The following is a 16,022-nucleotide window of genomic DNA, read 5'->3' as shown; positions in this document are numbered from 1 at the left end:
CAATACAGAAATTTTCAAAAAATCGAAATATTGGTCGCAAAATGTAAAATCAAATTTTCAATCAAATAGTTCCTTAGTGAAATTTTGATAAAGAGCACCGTTTTCAAGTTAAAGCCATTTTATGCGACTTTTTTGAAAATAGTCGCAGTTTTTCATATTTTTTTATATTAGTGCACATGTTTGTCCACTTTTGCTTTTTTTAACTTTGTTGATACGACTCTTAGGGGAGACACAAGAATTTAGTTTTAAACTTATTTCATGTGAGTTTGCTATTGCAATAGGTCATTGCAAGTTTTTGTCAAATTCCCCAAACAAAGTGGTGTTAAAAATATATTGCTGAAAATATCAATTTCCATTGAAAATACTTGTACGATTGATTGCTATCTATTTAAAATACATTGTATTTTTGTATTTTAATCATTTTATTTTTTGCCCAAATTGATTTGTGGGTTTGGTTTAGTCGGTTTGGACAGCACGATGCGCTACTTCAGTAAAAATATTCCCAAAAGTGAGATTCTCATTGAAAATTTAATGCTCTACAACTTTTGGTCGAACATATCAAAGTTGTAAAACTCGATCCTGAAATGTTATTAGCGATTTAAAAAAGTCATTTTTGTACGATTTTTTTTTCCGCCAGCTTTAATCTCAACCAACGGTTAATCTCAACCAATTTTGCTCAAAATTTGCACATATGCTTGAAATAACCCAATAAACCGTTTTCCGCTTGTGGAGCAGGGGGTCATTTTTTCTGGGCACCCTAGTGGTGAGTCACCCAAAACCTCTTTTACGCAAATGGGTTTACGTTTTACTTCCCCGTACTACGGAAGGTTTGATCAGACAACCGGCTCCGTCTGGGATTGAACCTAGGCTTTACTGGGGTGAGAGGCTACCACGCTATAAACCACTGCACCACCGGACTTGGCAAACTGCAATAATGTATACCTACATTTTGAAAAATGGGCTTGAAATTCAGTTTTTTTTTATCTTAGCTAAAATGTGTACCAACTGAAAAAGGGACATTTTCAGCCGTAGATGTGTTTTGGTCATGATTTTTTTGAGTCAAAATAAGCGCGATAGTTCATTTTGAGACCCTTATGAACGTGATATATCTAAACTTACACTTTAGCCTTCTACATACTGGTAAATTTTGCGTTATTGGTTCTTTGTTCAGGAGTTCATTTCATTTAGTTTTCAGTTCCATTCAATACATTTATTGAGTTTAGTTTTTCTTTGTTTTTAATAATATTTAATCTTATCCACAACTTTCAATATTTATGTTTTACCTGTTCAAAAATGATGTTTTAACTGTTTATCTATGTATGCGTTTGTTTTTTTAAATTATCCATATACTTTTTGAATAAAGTGCATGCTGCCCTAGATACGAAGATGCCCCCTGTAGTGTTCCCCTCCCACTAACATTTACACACAAGATCCTCTGTAATTATTAAGTCAAATGTAATTACAAAAGCCGACTCGGTCCTAACCAGGTCCCAGTACCGAAAAGGACCTAATAAAAAAAATATGAAAAATGCCCCCTGTAGTATTCTCTTAAATCTAAAACGTTCTTAAAAAAGCAAAGCAATCCACTTTAACGACCCCCGGTCTTTTGTGGGCTCTGTTGCAAGTTTCTGTTCATTTCTAGGCGTCCGAAGGTTATGTGTGGTGAGTCATCCAAAACCTCTTTTACGCAAATGGACCGACGTTTTACTTCCTCATCCGATAGAAGGCCAGGTGGATAAGGCGGGAATTGAACCCGCGCAATTATCAAAATCGTGAATTAAATTCACGAATGCGAGAACCACGAAGGAATATATTCACGTTTATAGTGCGAATGCACCATACTCATGAATAAATTCCTTCGTGGTTCTCACATTCGTGAACTTAATTCACGATAATGAGAATTGATTTTTTTCTGTGAGCTACGTCATTTGTGTATGTTGCCTTTCCTGGAATTATCCTTGGTAAAACATTTTACATATAAATTTCAGATGGAGACATTTGTTCATGACATTTAGCATTTCTGTTATGAATTAAGGCATCCTTGTTTACAAAATGTATCCAAGACATTGTAACATTGATAGATCTTTCTAAATTTTTATTTGAACATGAAAAATACTACGATATTATATTGGTGTGAATACTCAAACCACAAACTTTAAAATTTAAAAATTATCCTTAACATTTGTAGTACCACCTCTTTAAACGACATTATCAATCAGTCGCTTGTGTTGGTTTCACCCATATCGACTTATTTATGTAGCTCTGATATGAATTCATTGCTAACCGAGTGACACAACAGTTACAAGTCAATAGCCTTTGCTTGACTCTCTTGGCCGCTATGCCTCTTCTGTCGCATGTGTTGTTTCTCCCTTGTACTAAGCTCTCGCGCTCGTTTCTCAGGTCTCTGACTCGACGGGCTAAAGCCAACAACCTTCTTACGCTTCGCTGTTGTTGCCCATTGAACTAAGCGGCTCAAAAAGGCATTTAGCCACACTGTTAAATCAGCGTTGGGCACGTGACTCACACAGCCGGTCGTGGAATGGTTTAGTTAATTCTAGTGTTGTTTTTTGTTTGTTTCTGGAGTAAATTTATAAAGAAAATCACAAAAAATACCCCTTCTTGCCATTAATAGGTTAAACTAAGTGACATAAAAAAAACAGAAACTCTTGAATGTTTAACCGAGTTGTAGATTTGCTTTGCTTGCGAAACCTCATTGAAGGTTCAATGCACCTTCGAACTAGTTCGAAGTTTTACACATGAAACCAGGCGATCGTCGGGCAAGAACAAGACAGAAGACACGGCTCGACGACCCTCGGTGGTGTTAGTGATATTGAATCGCGTGTCTGTATGTGTTGAAAAATGCGAGCAGTAGTCGTCTCACTCTCGCTCCCATGATATTGAAAAATGTGTTGCACAGACAGTCTTAGCGTTTGAGAGGGTCACTTCGGCCGTGTTTTTCTATGTACACGATACACAAATATAGCATTGACATATTAAAAGCTCAAAGACCTTTGGGTTAACTCTCGTCAGTCATTAGCTTCTGGGGTTTTATTATATTTGTTTATGACAGATTATTATTCAATTGCCAATAAGTTTTGAAAACATGTGTCTTGTCAAACAAAACAGATATTAGAAAATATTCTGATTTTTCAACACATAAAATTAAACGTGTACATAAATAAAAGCTACGGAAATATTGAAATCATTCCTAAAATTTACTTGCATGGCATACATACAATTTGGCTCACTCTTATGAAAGAACGGCTGATAAAGGAAACAATCATTTCGCGACTCAGTTTATTAACATCAGTAACCCATTTGTAAGGTTGATGACCTAAATTGCAGGAATGTATGTATTCTTGCCATCTTGCTCACACACGCTGAGCTTCTACAGATGAAAATCAGAATTGTAGAACATTTGAAGCCACTGAACCCAGCCTGTGCATGCCCCATCACCAATACCAACCGAGTGCCTAGGCGTGTAGCTTTTTCATGAAACATGGCCGCCGGTACATTTGTGTGGGTTTCTTCCGTCTTTTTCACTCTGCTAGCAGACGAATTGCGAACAAGGCTAGCTTTGGATGTAAAAGTAGGTTTCATGAAAAGTGAATGTAAACTTGGCAATACAACTTCATGCTGTTCTGTCCCTTTCTTACACACACAATTTTAGTTTATTGTATAAGCAAAAAGCTAGTTTTTTCTTATTTCATTTAAAAAGTTTGCAATTTTTAAAGAATTATCACTCATTAAAAGGTGATATTATTAAACCTTCAACATTACTCCACTTTTTTCGTCAGCTGCATATTAGGATTTTCTAGCATGATAAATTAATAAATTTTTCAAAACATGCGCGATTGGTCACCATTTCAAATCAAATTAATAACATGTTGCTGAAGTAATGAAGACATACAACAGAAATTAATATCCATTTTTATTTGGGCTGCAAACATTTGTAACATGTTTCCTTTGGTAGAACCTTCTAGTTGCCGTATTAATACTTATGCTTCAGAATGGATGGAAAAAAAGAGACGGAGTACTTCACTGTTTGTTGGACTGTAGGTTAGAAGGACGTTCACCTTATAGGTGCAGGTGAAATATTGACTAATGTCTTGGGTCAGTGTCCAGTACAATGTCAAGTAAAACTAAATATTACTTAAGGTTTAACATTTCAATTGAAGGGTTAAGATTAATTTCATAGACCTGGCAATTTAACATGCTTAAAATGATTAAGAGAAAATAAATATCCCTGAAGCAATCAAAATAAAATAGTTTCTTAAAATGTTAGTGACGCAAAACTTAAAAATTTAAAGTTGTTTTTTTTAATGTTTTTTTGTAACACCATTGAAAATAATATATAAAATTCATAAGCAAAGTTCAATCAAGAAATAAAACCAATTTGCTCAATCTAACTATGGTGACAGAACACTATGTTTTAGGTTTAAACAGACTGGCAAAAATCGCACCCATTGAATGGTCATCTTGACATGTTCAGCATGCTATGACCAGTTACTATCCGAAGGCTCAGGCAAAGCGTGGAACTTGTTTTAGCGCCAAACATTCATTCGGTTGAACTAAAGCATGATTCAGGTAAAAATTGTTCATCATTGAGAAAAATTAAACGTGATATCATCAATTCTGAACAAAACCAAAGAAAAATCTACAACTGAATATGTTTAGATTTTTTAATTAAAAAGGAAATACATTTTATTAAAATAGTTACATTATGAACTAGACAAAATAGCACTATTTTAAATTTCAAATGAAGACCATTATTTCACCCCTCCAAAACGTGTCCGGATTAAAAGCCGAACAAACTATGCAAGCAGTGTGACCGAGACAGTCGTCTCCGCCGCTGACTTGCTTCTTGCTACTTTGCCAGTTCGAGCTCCAGTCAATGACCGATCAATGAAGTTTATCGGCCTTTGAGTTTCTCCACTTTTGGCTTTGCTGGGTTGGCAAGGTTCAAGTCGAAGCGAGCGAACGAGTGGCCGCGGCGTCAAGTCCGGTTTATTGCGCGAGATATGCTGTAATGTGGTTGCCTTGTGGTAGTAGTGCGGACATTGAAGGCGTTCAACAACATTTAGAAGAGAATTTGCCTACTGTGATCATGATGCAATGAGAAACATAAGTTTATCACAAGTTGGATTTAAAAAAAATGGTATTGCAAATCGAATTTTCACATTTAATACCAGAACAGTTCGGATCGTAATGTTAAAATTATTGAATGAAAAAAAAAAAATCCTGAAATAATTTAAATATATGGAAAGTTTTAAAATGTGGATCTTATCGGAAACATCAAATATATCAATTATGTTTGGTATTTGTAAGTAACTGTAACATTCTTCTTCAAATTAGAATGCTCAATCAACTTCATTACAAAATTACAAAACTTCCAGTAAATTGTTTGCTGAAGTTGCATATTCAGAAAACATTCCTCAAGTCGTGCAAAAACTTAAAAAATAGTGAAAGCAACTAGAGTTCGCGTCTTGTTCCGGCTACTGCAGCGGTCACTAACCTACGCGCTGAAGTCAATAAACTATGATCAAATACAGTAGGAGAAACCACATAGCCCCCAGACCTTCTGCTCGTCTAAACATTGCTTCGTGGGCTTGAACCGAAAGCTGACTCGAATACGTAACCTCGATTCTTCCAGTACACAAACACACGTTGTCAGAACACGTTAACAGTAAACAAAATAATGTGAAAAACCTCACTCGTTTTGAGGCCAGTTTCAAAACAACGCTAGCCGAGCTAGCAAAGTGATTCATTCAAGGGTATTTCCATTCGTTCACCCCAGCACTGGTGACTCGAGCGTAGCGGCGCTGCGTGTATTTTTTTTATTTTTTTTTATTTTCATTCTTCGTCAACCAGCGATTCGTCTGTTCATCAGTCTCTGGTCCCCTACCATACATGTGATGCCAATAGCATCGTAATGTGTTGAAGGTAGAGTAATACGTTCTTTGCCTCGTGCCTCTTTCAATGTATTCATCGTCGACGTTTTTTCCTTCCGGCAAGTCATCCATCCAACAACAGTCGGTCAATGTGCCTATATTGCGGTCAACGTCTTCGACGGTTTCTTATAACAGTTCATCGTGGGTCATTCATACCCACGCACACAGTGTGAGGATGGGGGATTCAAATTGAGACACTCACCTTGCAGCCTTCGCAAGAATGCACTCCATAATGGAAACCGGAAGCTTTGTCACCACACACTCGACAAAGCACTGTGGTACCGTCGAATTCTGAAAGGATACAAACAAAAATATTGATTTTAATATGGTGAATCTTTTTTGCTTCTGTCATGTATTTTTTCCCATTTTTTTTATCTTTTCTTTTTGAAGTATCATGAATTTTACGTGCATTTATCCTGCGTTTTTCTCTTTTGCCTTTTTAACCTTTAATCATGTTTCGCTTGATTTTTTGTTTGCACTTATTTTTTCCTACGCATTTTTGTGGTTTGAAGAATATAAAAAATTACACATTTATTTTTCTTCAGAAATCATTCCATAAATAATGAATGCATTGAAAACATTGAAAAATATTTGCAACGCCCTTTTCTTTTTAACTTTAATTGATAGTACAAAAATATATTTAAGTAACAAGATCATTTGAAAATAGGTTTGACAAAAGGAGAAAATTTAAGCTTTTCAAAAAATGTGGCATTTCAATAGAGCTTTTTGGTAAATATATCGTCGCTTGTGTGATGTCTTGTAACGACGCCAATTTTGTACTTTTCAAGAAATTAGATTTTTAAGGTTTGATAGCAATCGGTTCGTATACTATCACTAAACAAACGCTCCAATTTTCTACTAATTTAGTAACACAGAGGAAATACAGTAAATTATTTAGATAAAAATCATAAAAGCCACGTGCTGTGATTTGAAAGTAAAAATGTACGACGGTTCACAATCGCATTGTCGAAGAGATGGCATTGTCTTTTAAATTTGCATATGAATATAAATTTGTGAAAAATATAAAAAAAACACACATTTTCCAACATTTTGTATGACCAATTTTGATAAGAAATTGGTCTGTGTTGGGATGTCAGCAAATCGACTTTGAAAAATCAAATTATTTGCTCTACACCATTGCCTTGGCGTTCCCGATTGCGAGATTCCTACTCGAAACTAGGTGTCCGAAGGCTTGATTGTTGAGGCAAAAATAGTCAACCCATTTTTTTTAATAACTTTTTATGTCAAAAACTCAGTTTTGACAAATACGGACGGACGATTTGTTTTGGACAAGATATGGTTAAAAAAAGTTTTTTTTTTTTGAAAAAATAATAAAAATGCACAGAATAAAAATTTGAAAAAGAATTTTCAGATGCAAAATTAAATTTTAATTCGAAAATTACTTTTGTAAAATGTTGATAGGGTGCACCGTTTTTTATTTTGAAGCGTCCATCCTTATCCATCTTTGAAAAAATTATGTTCGAAAAGCTGGGGAAAATCTCTACAAATTGCGTTGTAGAACATAATTGATCCGTCCTTTGATTGCTGAGATAAAAGCATTGCAAAAATGATTTTCTAAGTCTTACCAAATTGGCTCTCAATTTTTATCGATGATATCTTCGAAACCATTGATCAGGTTTAATTAAATAATTGCCGATTTTTGAAATCACGACTAAAAGCCAAATAATATGCCAATCAGCCATTCTAAAATGAATTGTCACTATCATATACCCGGTACAAATGTGTTATAATCACGGAATGTAGTACGTCAGCACGACAAAAATCTACTTTTGTTAGTTGTAATGTTCATCGCAATTCACTGAAAAAAAAAAAACATTAAAAATATCTGTACGTGTCTTTATGTGCCTACCAAAAAATGCCATTAATCAAACAAATCGGTGATTCAATAATTGTTCAGTGTAGTCGCGGGCCCACCTGTTTGGTCCGGATGTTGGGCACCCCTGGATTAAAACAAGGTGAAACATTTTCAAGGCAGATAACGCCAAAATCTGGGTCTTGTCGCCGTGCGAATGGTTTCGTTTTTTAATCTCCGGTCGTTCACACCGATGTGAGCATTCCAAGTGAAAGTGAAAAAATTGAAAAGAAAGTGGAGAAATTGCCTATTCGCTCATTTCTCATTTCACTCTCGAGCCACAAATCGATAGGCTCGTTTAGTTTTCGTGAGTTTTCTTCGCGATGTTCCCAGCTATCGGCGGCTCCCGCTTCGCCGATCCACCACACCAGGCACTAACCACCACAGATTTATAGTTTCTTGCACCTCCATCGATGTATCTCGGGCTCCGTTTTGAACTTTCTTCTCCATCCCCACTCGAGTCGAATATTTCTTTTTTTTCTTTCGTTTCGCTCTTCCCACTACTTTGCATGTTTTATATAATCTTATTTCTTGTTTTGGATCGTAGTTTCCAGTTGGTTGTATAATATTATATAATAAGTATGTGATAAACAACTTTCTCTATCTGGAGATGCTGCTTCTCCTATGCTGCGTTACTATCTATGGCAGGTTGCCACGGAGCGCCGATTCATCATATGTTAGCCCTGATGGATCGTATCGGAAAAAAATAATTCTTGGTTTATGTTTAACCCATTTCGCTTGATGAACTTTTGAAACAAAAAAAATGATTTTAGCAAATTTTAACCCCTGATCAGCAAATTTTAACCCGTGATCAACGTACTCTTTTAAGTTGAATAAAGCAAATTGGTATTGATCCGAAATCGGTTGTGAGGGCCATTCAAAAATTACGGGTCCGGTAGTGTAGTGGTAAGCGTGGTTGTCTCTCACTCCAGTTGGCCTGGATTCAATTCCAGTCGGTCCAGGTGGTATTATTCGAGACGAGATTTGTCTGAGCACGCCTTCCAGCGGATGGAGAAGTAAATGTTGGCCTAACTGAATGGTCAGTCCAGGTGTAGGCTTTTGGATTGCCTAACCGTTTCAAGACTTCAGACAACTAGTTTGGAATAGGAATCTTGCATTTGAGAACGCCATGGCCATGCTGTAGAGCGATCAATTTTGACGATACTGTCTATACAGTTGTACATTATTTTAAAAAAATTATTAACGTAAATGTATAGTTTGCTTGAAAAACAAGTTTGTTTGAACCATTTTATTTTGGATCAAAACTTGCAAAAACTAGCAATCGCAAATAAACCTTTCTTTTTACGGATGAAAACAACGAACTGATACCTACTCAAAAAGCGATAGTATATTTTCACTCTATTTCAAACAATGCCATATTTTCAACAAAGCTAGCCTGCTCGGATCGTCACAGAAAAGCGGCAAGGCTCGAACGAATGAAAGTGAAAAGTAAAAGTTTTTGCCCATGCCGTTTCATGAATTTCCAAAATGTGCACAAACTCTCCAAGCCGACCGAACTGAATAGGTTTTTGGTGCCTACCAACAGTATGGCTCGTGTTGACTTTCTTTTTTTTTCGATGCTTTTTTGAATGAAAGACTGTCGAAATCTGAAATCTGATCAATGTGAGGGGAGGGTGAAATTACCGGTAGGATTTACTGACTTTTTCAAGAGCCTGGCAGATGTGTAGCACTTAGTAAATTATTCTTGTATAGATGTAATGTTAATGTAATAAATTTATATTTTAAAAAATCTGTTAATACACAGTACGTTAGTAAACGAAAGTCTTCCAAATAATACGTGATTTTTTTTATTGGTATGCATAACATTTCAGACTAAATATTGCTTGCAATAAACAGGTAACCAATAGAATTTGATATTTCTCAAGCTGCAACATTGAAATTGGACCATAATGCTACAAGAAGAAGAAAATTGGGAAAATTGAGTAAAACGAGAGTGAGAGTAGTTCGAAACAATGGTTAGCTAAAGTGAAACGGAAGGTCAATGACTGGCAACGATTTCACTAGTGTGTTTGGAAGCCTCACTCACACACTAGCAGCAACTTAAAGGCAGAATAACATCAAGAGAAAGAGAAAGGTAGGGGCAAGGCTAAGCGATCAAAAGTGACGAGTGCGAATGGTGGCGGGGGAGAGATTAGATGCACCCCAGGCCAGACACCGCAGAGTGTATTGAACTGTATTTGGCCTGGGAGGTGATGTAAAAAGCAAAAGAAAAAAGTGGGAAAAAGAGACCAAAAGCAGCACAGCAGGCCGGGAAACCGGCAAAAGGTGAAAGATCGGAGCTGTTTGGAGGTTTCGCTTTGTGAAAGTTTAACAGTCGCCAGTGGTGTGGCGCTTTTCTGTAATGTGACCGTTGCTTGCTGCGATCATGAGTTTATTGACTTTTTGCGGAGGCAAAGTTTTATGCGGTTTGCGCACTGCAAACTACACTGCGATGATTGTGTGTGCTTGAAATGGTTTCACTTTCACCCAGTTTCCAAACTAGCTGCTGTGTGGGGTTGTTGAACTTTTAACAAATGCTTACCCTTAGTCAAACCAGAGGTAGTATTATGTTTCTCATCAACCAAATTTTCAGGAAGAATTCGTGAGAAAACGACAATGCTTGAGGAATTGAAGAATATATCAAAATATAATTTTTGAATTGGGCGCCCAATTACCTATTTTTAAAAGCTCTGTTGAACAGTGTTTGCCATCAGGATATGTTTAGATACTTTTGTAAATCCTACGTTCAAATTTTTGTTTGAAGGTTTTTACTTTTCTCATGTTAAGGTGGCATTTTTGAGCAACTTTTGTTCTACGAAAAACATTACTAAGTAAAAGTAAAAGTCTTTTATTTTTTTATGTTTTTCTTGTTTAATTTTTTTTTATCTTGTTTGGTTTATGTTTGTTTCTGACAGTATATGGCTTATCCTACCGCCTCCTGTCAGAAAAGTTTGCCTTTCTCGTTTTTTTTTATTTTTTACAGCCACTTTTTAAAGCCAGTTTTTCAACTTATAGAAAATGTTATTGGAAAACACAGTCAAAGTTGACTCGAGAAAAAAAAATGCATTTTCAAGAACATTGGCAAAGTCACATTAAAACATCCAACCCCATAATTTTTGATGTTTGACGAATTTTTAAATCAAAGCCCGCCTATAGGTGGGGTTGGGTTGTAGAGGGTTAAACTGAATTAAAATAAATCTATTGAGTTTTAAATCGACATTAAAAATTTAACTTTTGTTTTATTTTTAATATTTTTTAATGATTTGCCTGACAAAAAACTTATTTTTCTAAAATTTATCTTTTGCTTTTCAAAATATATGGTTGGATTGACCCCTACCCCTTTCTTTCACAAATCCTCAAAAAGCAAGAAATTGATTGTTTTGCTACAAAAAAAAAAAAAATGTTCTCAAATTTATCTTTTGCATATCAAAATATGGTTGAATTGCCTCCTCCCCCTTTCTTTTAAAAAATCCTCAAAAAGCTAGAAAAAAAAATATTGCTGAGAATTTAAATTTGAATTAAAAAAACTTGAACAATTTATTTTCAACTATTTAAAATACATTGTATTTCGTATTTTATTCAAATATGGTACTTCAAGACTTTTTGCAAAATTGGAATCCTGGGACGACAGATCGGAAAAAGAAAAAAAAATGAGTCAGGAAGAAAACATAAATATTGCAGAAAATTTTAAATTTTCATTGAAAAAAAAAAACAATTCATTGTAATTTATTTAAAATACATTGTAGGATTTTTTAAACATAGAATTTTGGGATCACAGTTCGAAAAAAGACATACGACTGTACTGCCCATGTTCGCACAAATGTCCCATATGCAAAAACAGCAAGCTGAGAAAAACGCTTTTGAAGTTTGTCCCATACATAAGGCTACGTTTGGCTACGTGTTGAGTTTTCGTGAAAAAACTGGATTTCCTCCTGATTTGTAGAACAAAGTACTGGATGTTATAGGCTTTTCTGAATCAGCACACGATTTTGAACCAAACTGCATTATTAACTCAAAAACGATGAAAATGCATATGGGACATTTATGCGATCATGGGTAGTGTAGGAAACATAAATATGTTCATAAATTAATTGACATTTTTCAAATTACCGGTAGTGCCATTACTGAAATGATGTAGGGCAACAGCATCTAATTCCAGCGTGCTTCTAATGTTGGCAGGTCAGAACTTTGACATTCAATTAAAGCTAATCAAAAGCGTTTTCAACTAAAATCGAGTGATAAATAGCTCAATAAGAAGTGAGCAAGCAAGTTTCTATAATTTTTTTTTGCAAAATTAGTTGTTTAAATAGTGAAAATCAGCAAATTGGATGGAGTTAGGAGCGAGTGCTTAACCTGCCAAATATACGAGAATTTCCCCTATAAAGCATTTTTTGGCTTGAAATTTGAAATTGGTTTATTGCGGAGCTTGGTACAGACATCGGATGGCCCAAAATTAAATAAGGGCTTCGAAAAACGTCTCTTTTCTGCTGAGAAAGGAGTCGGCTTGCAAAAGATGTGAGCATCGTTTCCGGAAACCATTATAATCTGTGACAGAACCGTTTTGCAAATACCATGAAACCCGTTAAGGGGTTGTTGTACCGTAGAACAATGCAATCACACACAGTCAGTCAACAGTTCACAACGTCAACGGACAATTTCAAGTTCAGCGTGTGCACTTGAAATCGGCTATTTACAATGTGTCACAAACGACGATAGTCGCGTTGCTGAGAGAGAGAGAGCGCGCGCGGTTCGCTCGCGCTTAGCCACATTTTTTTCGCGCTCCCGCGCGCTCGCACGTTCTCAGAACGATGACTCTTCCGGCTATCCCTGAACCCATATTTTCTTGGTACTTCATGGTCAAGCCAACGCACACACACTCGCTGAACTGCTGAGCGCGCTGACTTGATCGGTTCTTGTACGTTGTCGCTCCCGTCGTCGTCGTCGTGAACGGGTAATGACCCTTACACTCTCACTCTGAGCAGCAGGGTAGGGGGCTAAGCAAAGGTGAAAAAACGCGAAAAAGCAGGTGACGACGAGCCTGCCGTGGCCAGCCAGAGCAGCGAGGCCACAAACTGCTTCTCGGTGTACGGAGGAATGCCGACATTAAGGCGTTTTTTGTTGTTTTTCCCTGGTCGGCCCTGGTCTTTCGTGCCTCGTTCGTCGAGGTTGAATGTTGTGCGCTGTTTCAAAGCATAAGCGCGGGCAGAAAAGGTTTTATTCAGCCACATGGGATTTTGATGTTTTTTTTTCGAAAGATTTACAATAATATTATTTTCGAGAAAAACTTGTATTTTTCATAAAATGCATAACATTTTTATAGTAAAAAAGCGAAAACTATTTCAGCATCTACCGCTTTGTATACAGTCACGACTGGCAGTGCAACGACCAGAAGTAAGTAACTGAGGCACAGCAGCAGCCGCAGAGCAGCAAGCATACAACTGGGCTGTGTGAGTTGCTCGCTCTTTTGCCTTTGCTTACTTACTTGCTTGCTGCCCGTGGACGGATGGAATTGGAAGAGAAAGGTCAACGACTCACGGCTACGGGGGCATTGGCTTAGCTCGGTCGCTCGCTCGCGAATGAGTGGAAGGGCAATGCACTGGTGACCGTGTACCAACTCCGCGGTGTTGCTGCTGCTTCTGCAGAGCATTTTTTTTGTGTTTTTTTTTCGAGATCGTTAATGGAGAATTTCGTTTCATTCCGCAAAGGGGGGAAATCTTTTGCTTTGCATTAAATTTTAACAGAAAGATGAATGTAAGTTTTGTTTTCGATATTACCTATGTTGAGGTCTGGTTCGCCCTTGGAACTGCTAGCCACACTGTTATCCATAATTACTGGTGATTTCACTGAGTGAGCGGGAGACACTTGCGAAGAAAGCATGTGCATAGATGTCTGCTGCTGGTGGACACCGGGTGAAGACGGTGTCGTAGGCGGAAACCGAGCACCGTCTTCAGTTTTTTGAATTAATAGAACTGATCCTTTGGGAAACTGAAGATGATGCGGAAGATCACGTTGGGATGGAAGCTGCTGATGATGCTGCTGCTGCTGCAGATGGTGGTGCGGTTGATGATAATCAACCCCACCTTCTCCGCTCTCAGCTAGCAATCCTTTGTGAGCCGGAACATTTTCCAACACAATATTTTTCATACTATTGATAATTTTAGGATGATTTGCATACGCAGATTGAACAACATTAAACTCTTTTGCTGGTCGACATTCCTCGATTCTACCAACAGTGATGCCACTAGGGATACACGGTGGTTCTCCCGACACCGGACGGTAATTGATTACCGGTGTTTGCGATTGGGAACACTTTTGCACCTGCACGACATTCATGGTATTCTCCTTAATGACCGAGTTTTGGTACACGGCTTCGGCCGAAAACATTTTTAGGCAAATATATTTAACTTATTCACAAATTCACATCACATAAAATATAAGGATTTTAAAACCATAACGACCCTTCAAGCCGTATTTTCTTCTTCTGAGGGGGTTTATTTTATCCTCGCACAATTTTTTTTCTTTATTTTTTTCCTGTTTTGGTAACCATCAATTATACATCCTTGTGGTTGAGATGAAACACTTCAATAGACAAAAATCACATTGATCCTAGTATTCCAATCGCCGTCCGCGTCCGTTGAAGTAACTCGCGACAACCGAAAACATCGACCGTCAATATTCGAGCGATATCGTCAAATAAAGCCACACACCGAAACGCGGACCTCACCGCGGCTCGAATCGCACAAATTGTACGAACGGGGCGAACAGACAAAAACCCGGAGAGCGGAGAGATACTGGCTTTTCTGCCCAAGACCAATGAAAGGAAAATTTGTACTGGTCGAGCCTACGTCTAAGCGGCAACGTAAAACATCAACATCACACCGCGCGCACATCGGGAATTGAAGGTCATGTGGAGGGGGACGTTGAATGAACGAAAAGAGTGTAAATAAACACCCGAAAAAGGTGAGCACGAGAGAGCGGTTCAGGTCTCGGCTCTCTCTCGCTCTCGCGAGGAAACGTGCAGTGCTGAAAGGAAAAACTTGGAAACACAACTTGGCGCTACAGTATCGCCCGAAAGAAGCTGTTGAGAAAATAGCTTTGAAAATTTAATGCACTGCATTGTCTGATTTTCAGTACGAAACGGCCATCGAAAAAGAGACGATGATCCCTCGCCTACATAGGGAACATTTTGGTTTTGATATGGGGAAAAAAAAACTTCAAACATCCAAAGTCATTCAAATTTAAGGTTGAAAAACTGGTAGTTTTTGTTTGGTGCTGGCACAACCCTGAGAGTGACATTTCGCCTCTCCATATAGGCTCTCTAGTACGAATGTTAAACTTCTATCAAAAATCTGCCTCGCAAAGAAAAATGTCTATGCAAGTCATGAGCAAAAGACAATATCTGTAGTTTTTTTTTTTAGAAGGTCCAATAAAACAAATATCAAATTTTTGCTTTTTGGGCGTTTTTGAAACCGCCTTGAGTCAGTGGTATTAAAAAACACCCAAAAAGCGAAAACTGAAAATTTGGTTTATTGGACCTTTTCAAAAAAAAAAAAAAAACTCCAGATATGTATGACGAAATAAAATGCAAGCGATCATCGAGGTAGGAAGCTGCCAAGATAGGGAGGATTTTGACCCCCGGTGGTTTGAGACACTTTTTTTGTCAAATTCAAACTTAAAAGTTACAGAGCACTATTGGCAACCAAAGAGTCGACTGTGTTTTTGTTGAGGATCATAATAAAATTTTGCCACAAACTTTTGCGCTGTACTGTGTAAGTGGGAGAGCGCGAGAGCAGCTATATCGCCCACCAGTGAGAGGGATTGGGTTTGGTATCAGCACTGCACACCGGAAAATGGATCACTGTTCTCATTCTTTGCGTTTCATTCTCACTCTCGCGCTCTAGAACTCGCAGCGCGCGGGAAATGCAGAAGCGATCGTTCTAAAGATTGCTGTTGTGTTCGTGGCTTTTCCTGGCATGCTGAGTGTTTTGCCTTCCTCACCTTACTGAGGAAAGGCTATAAAAACACTCATGCGAGCTCTAAGGCTCACCTTCACGTATACATATCGACTCAGGATCAAAAACTGAACAAATGTCTGTGTGTGTGTTTGGATGTGAATGTGTGCACTGGCAGCAGGTTTAAGGTTTTAGAAGGTGTCCCTCACTTTTAGGGCAAAGACTATCAATGATGGTTTTGAATTC

The 16,022-nt window shown here is 37.6% G+C and overlaps 1 protein-coding gene across 8 annotated transcripts in view; it reads right to left on the bottom strand.

Moving 5' to 3' along the window:
* The window catches only part of LOC6040533 (ecdysone-inducible protein E75), a 72,355-nt gene that overhangs the window by 30,414 nt on the left and 25,919 nt on the right, over positions 1–16,022 (bottom strand). For 7 of the 8 annotated variants that reach the window (XM_038257908.1, XM_038257902.1, XM_038257903.1 and 4 more), the window contains one exon: positions 6,154–6,242. In XM_038257908.1, the coding sequence (XP_038113836.1) occupies positions 6,154–6,242 (89 nt within the window). Of the gene's footprint in view, positions 1–6,153; positions 6,243–13,598; positions 14,539–16,022 lie in introns of those variants that run through there. The other variant, XM_038257909.1, reaches the window with a different exon arrangement.

Source organism: Culex quinquefasciatus, chromosome 2 (assembly GCF_015732765.1).
Source record: "Culex quinquefasciatus strain JHB chromosome 2, VPISU_Cqui_1.0_pri_paternal, whole genome shotgun sequence".
Lineage (NCBI taxonomy): Eukaryota > Metazoa > Arthropoda > Insecta > Diptera > Culicidae > Culex > Culex quinquefasciatus.
The sequence above is the reverse complement of the archived record's forward strand: the minus strand, read 5'-3'. Positions and strand labels throughout refer to the sequence as shown.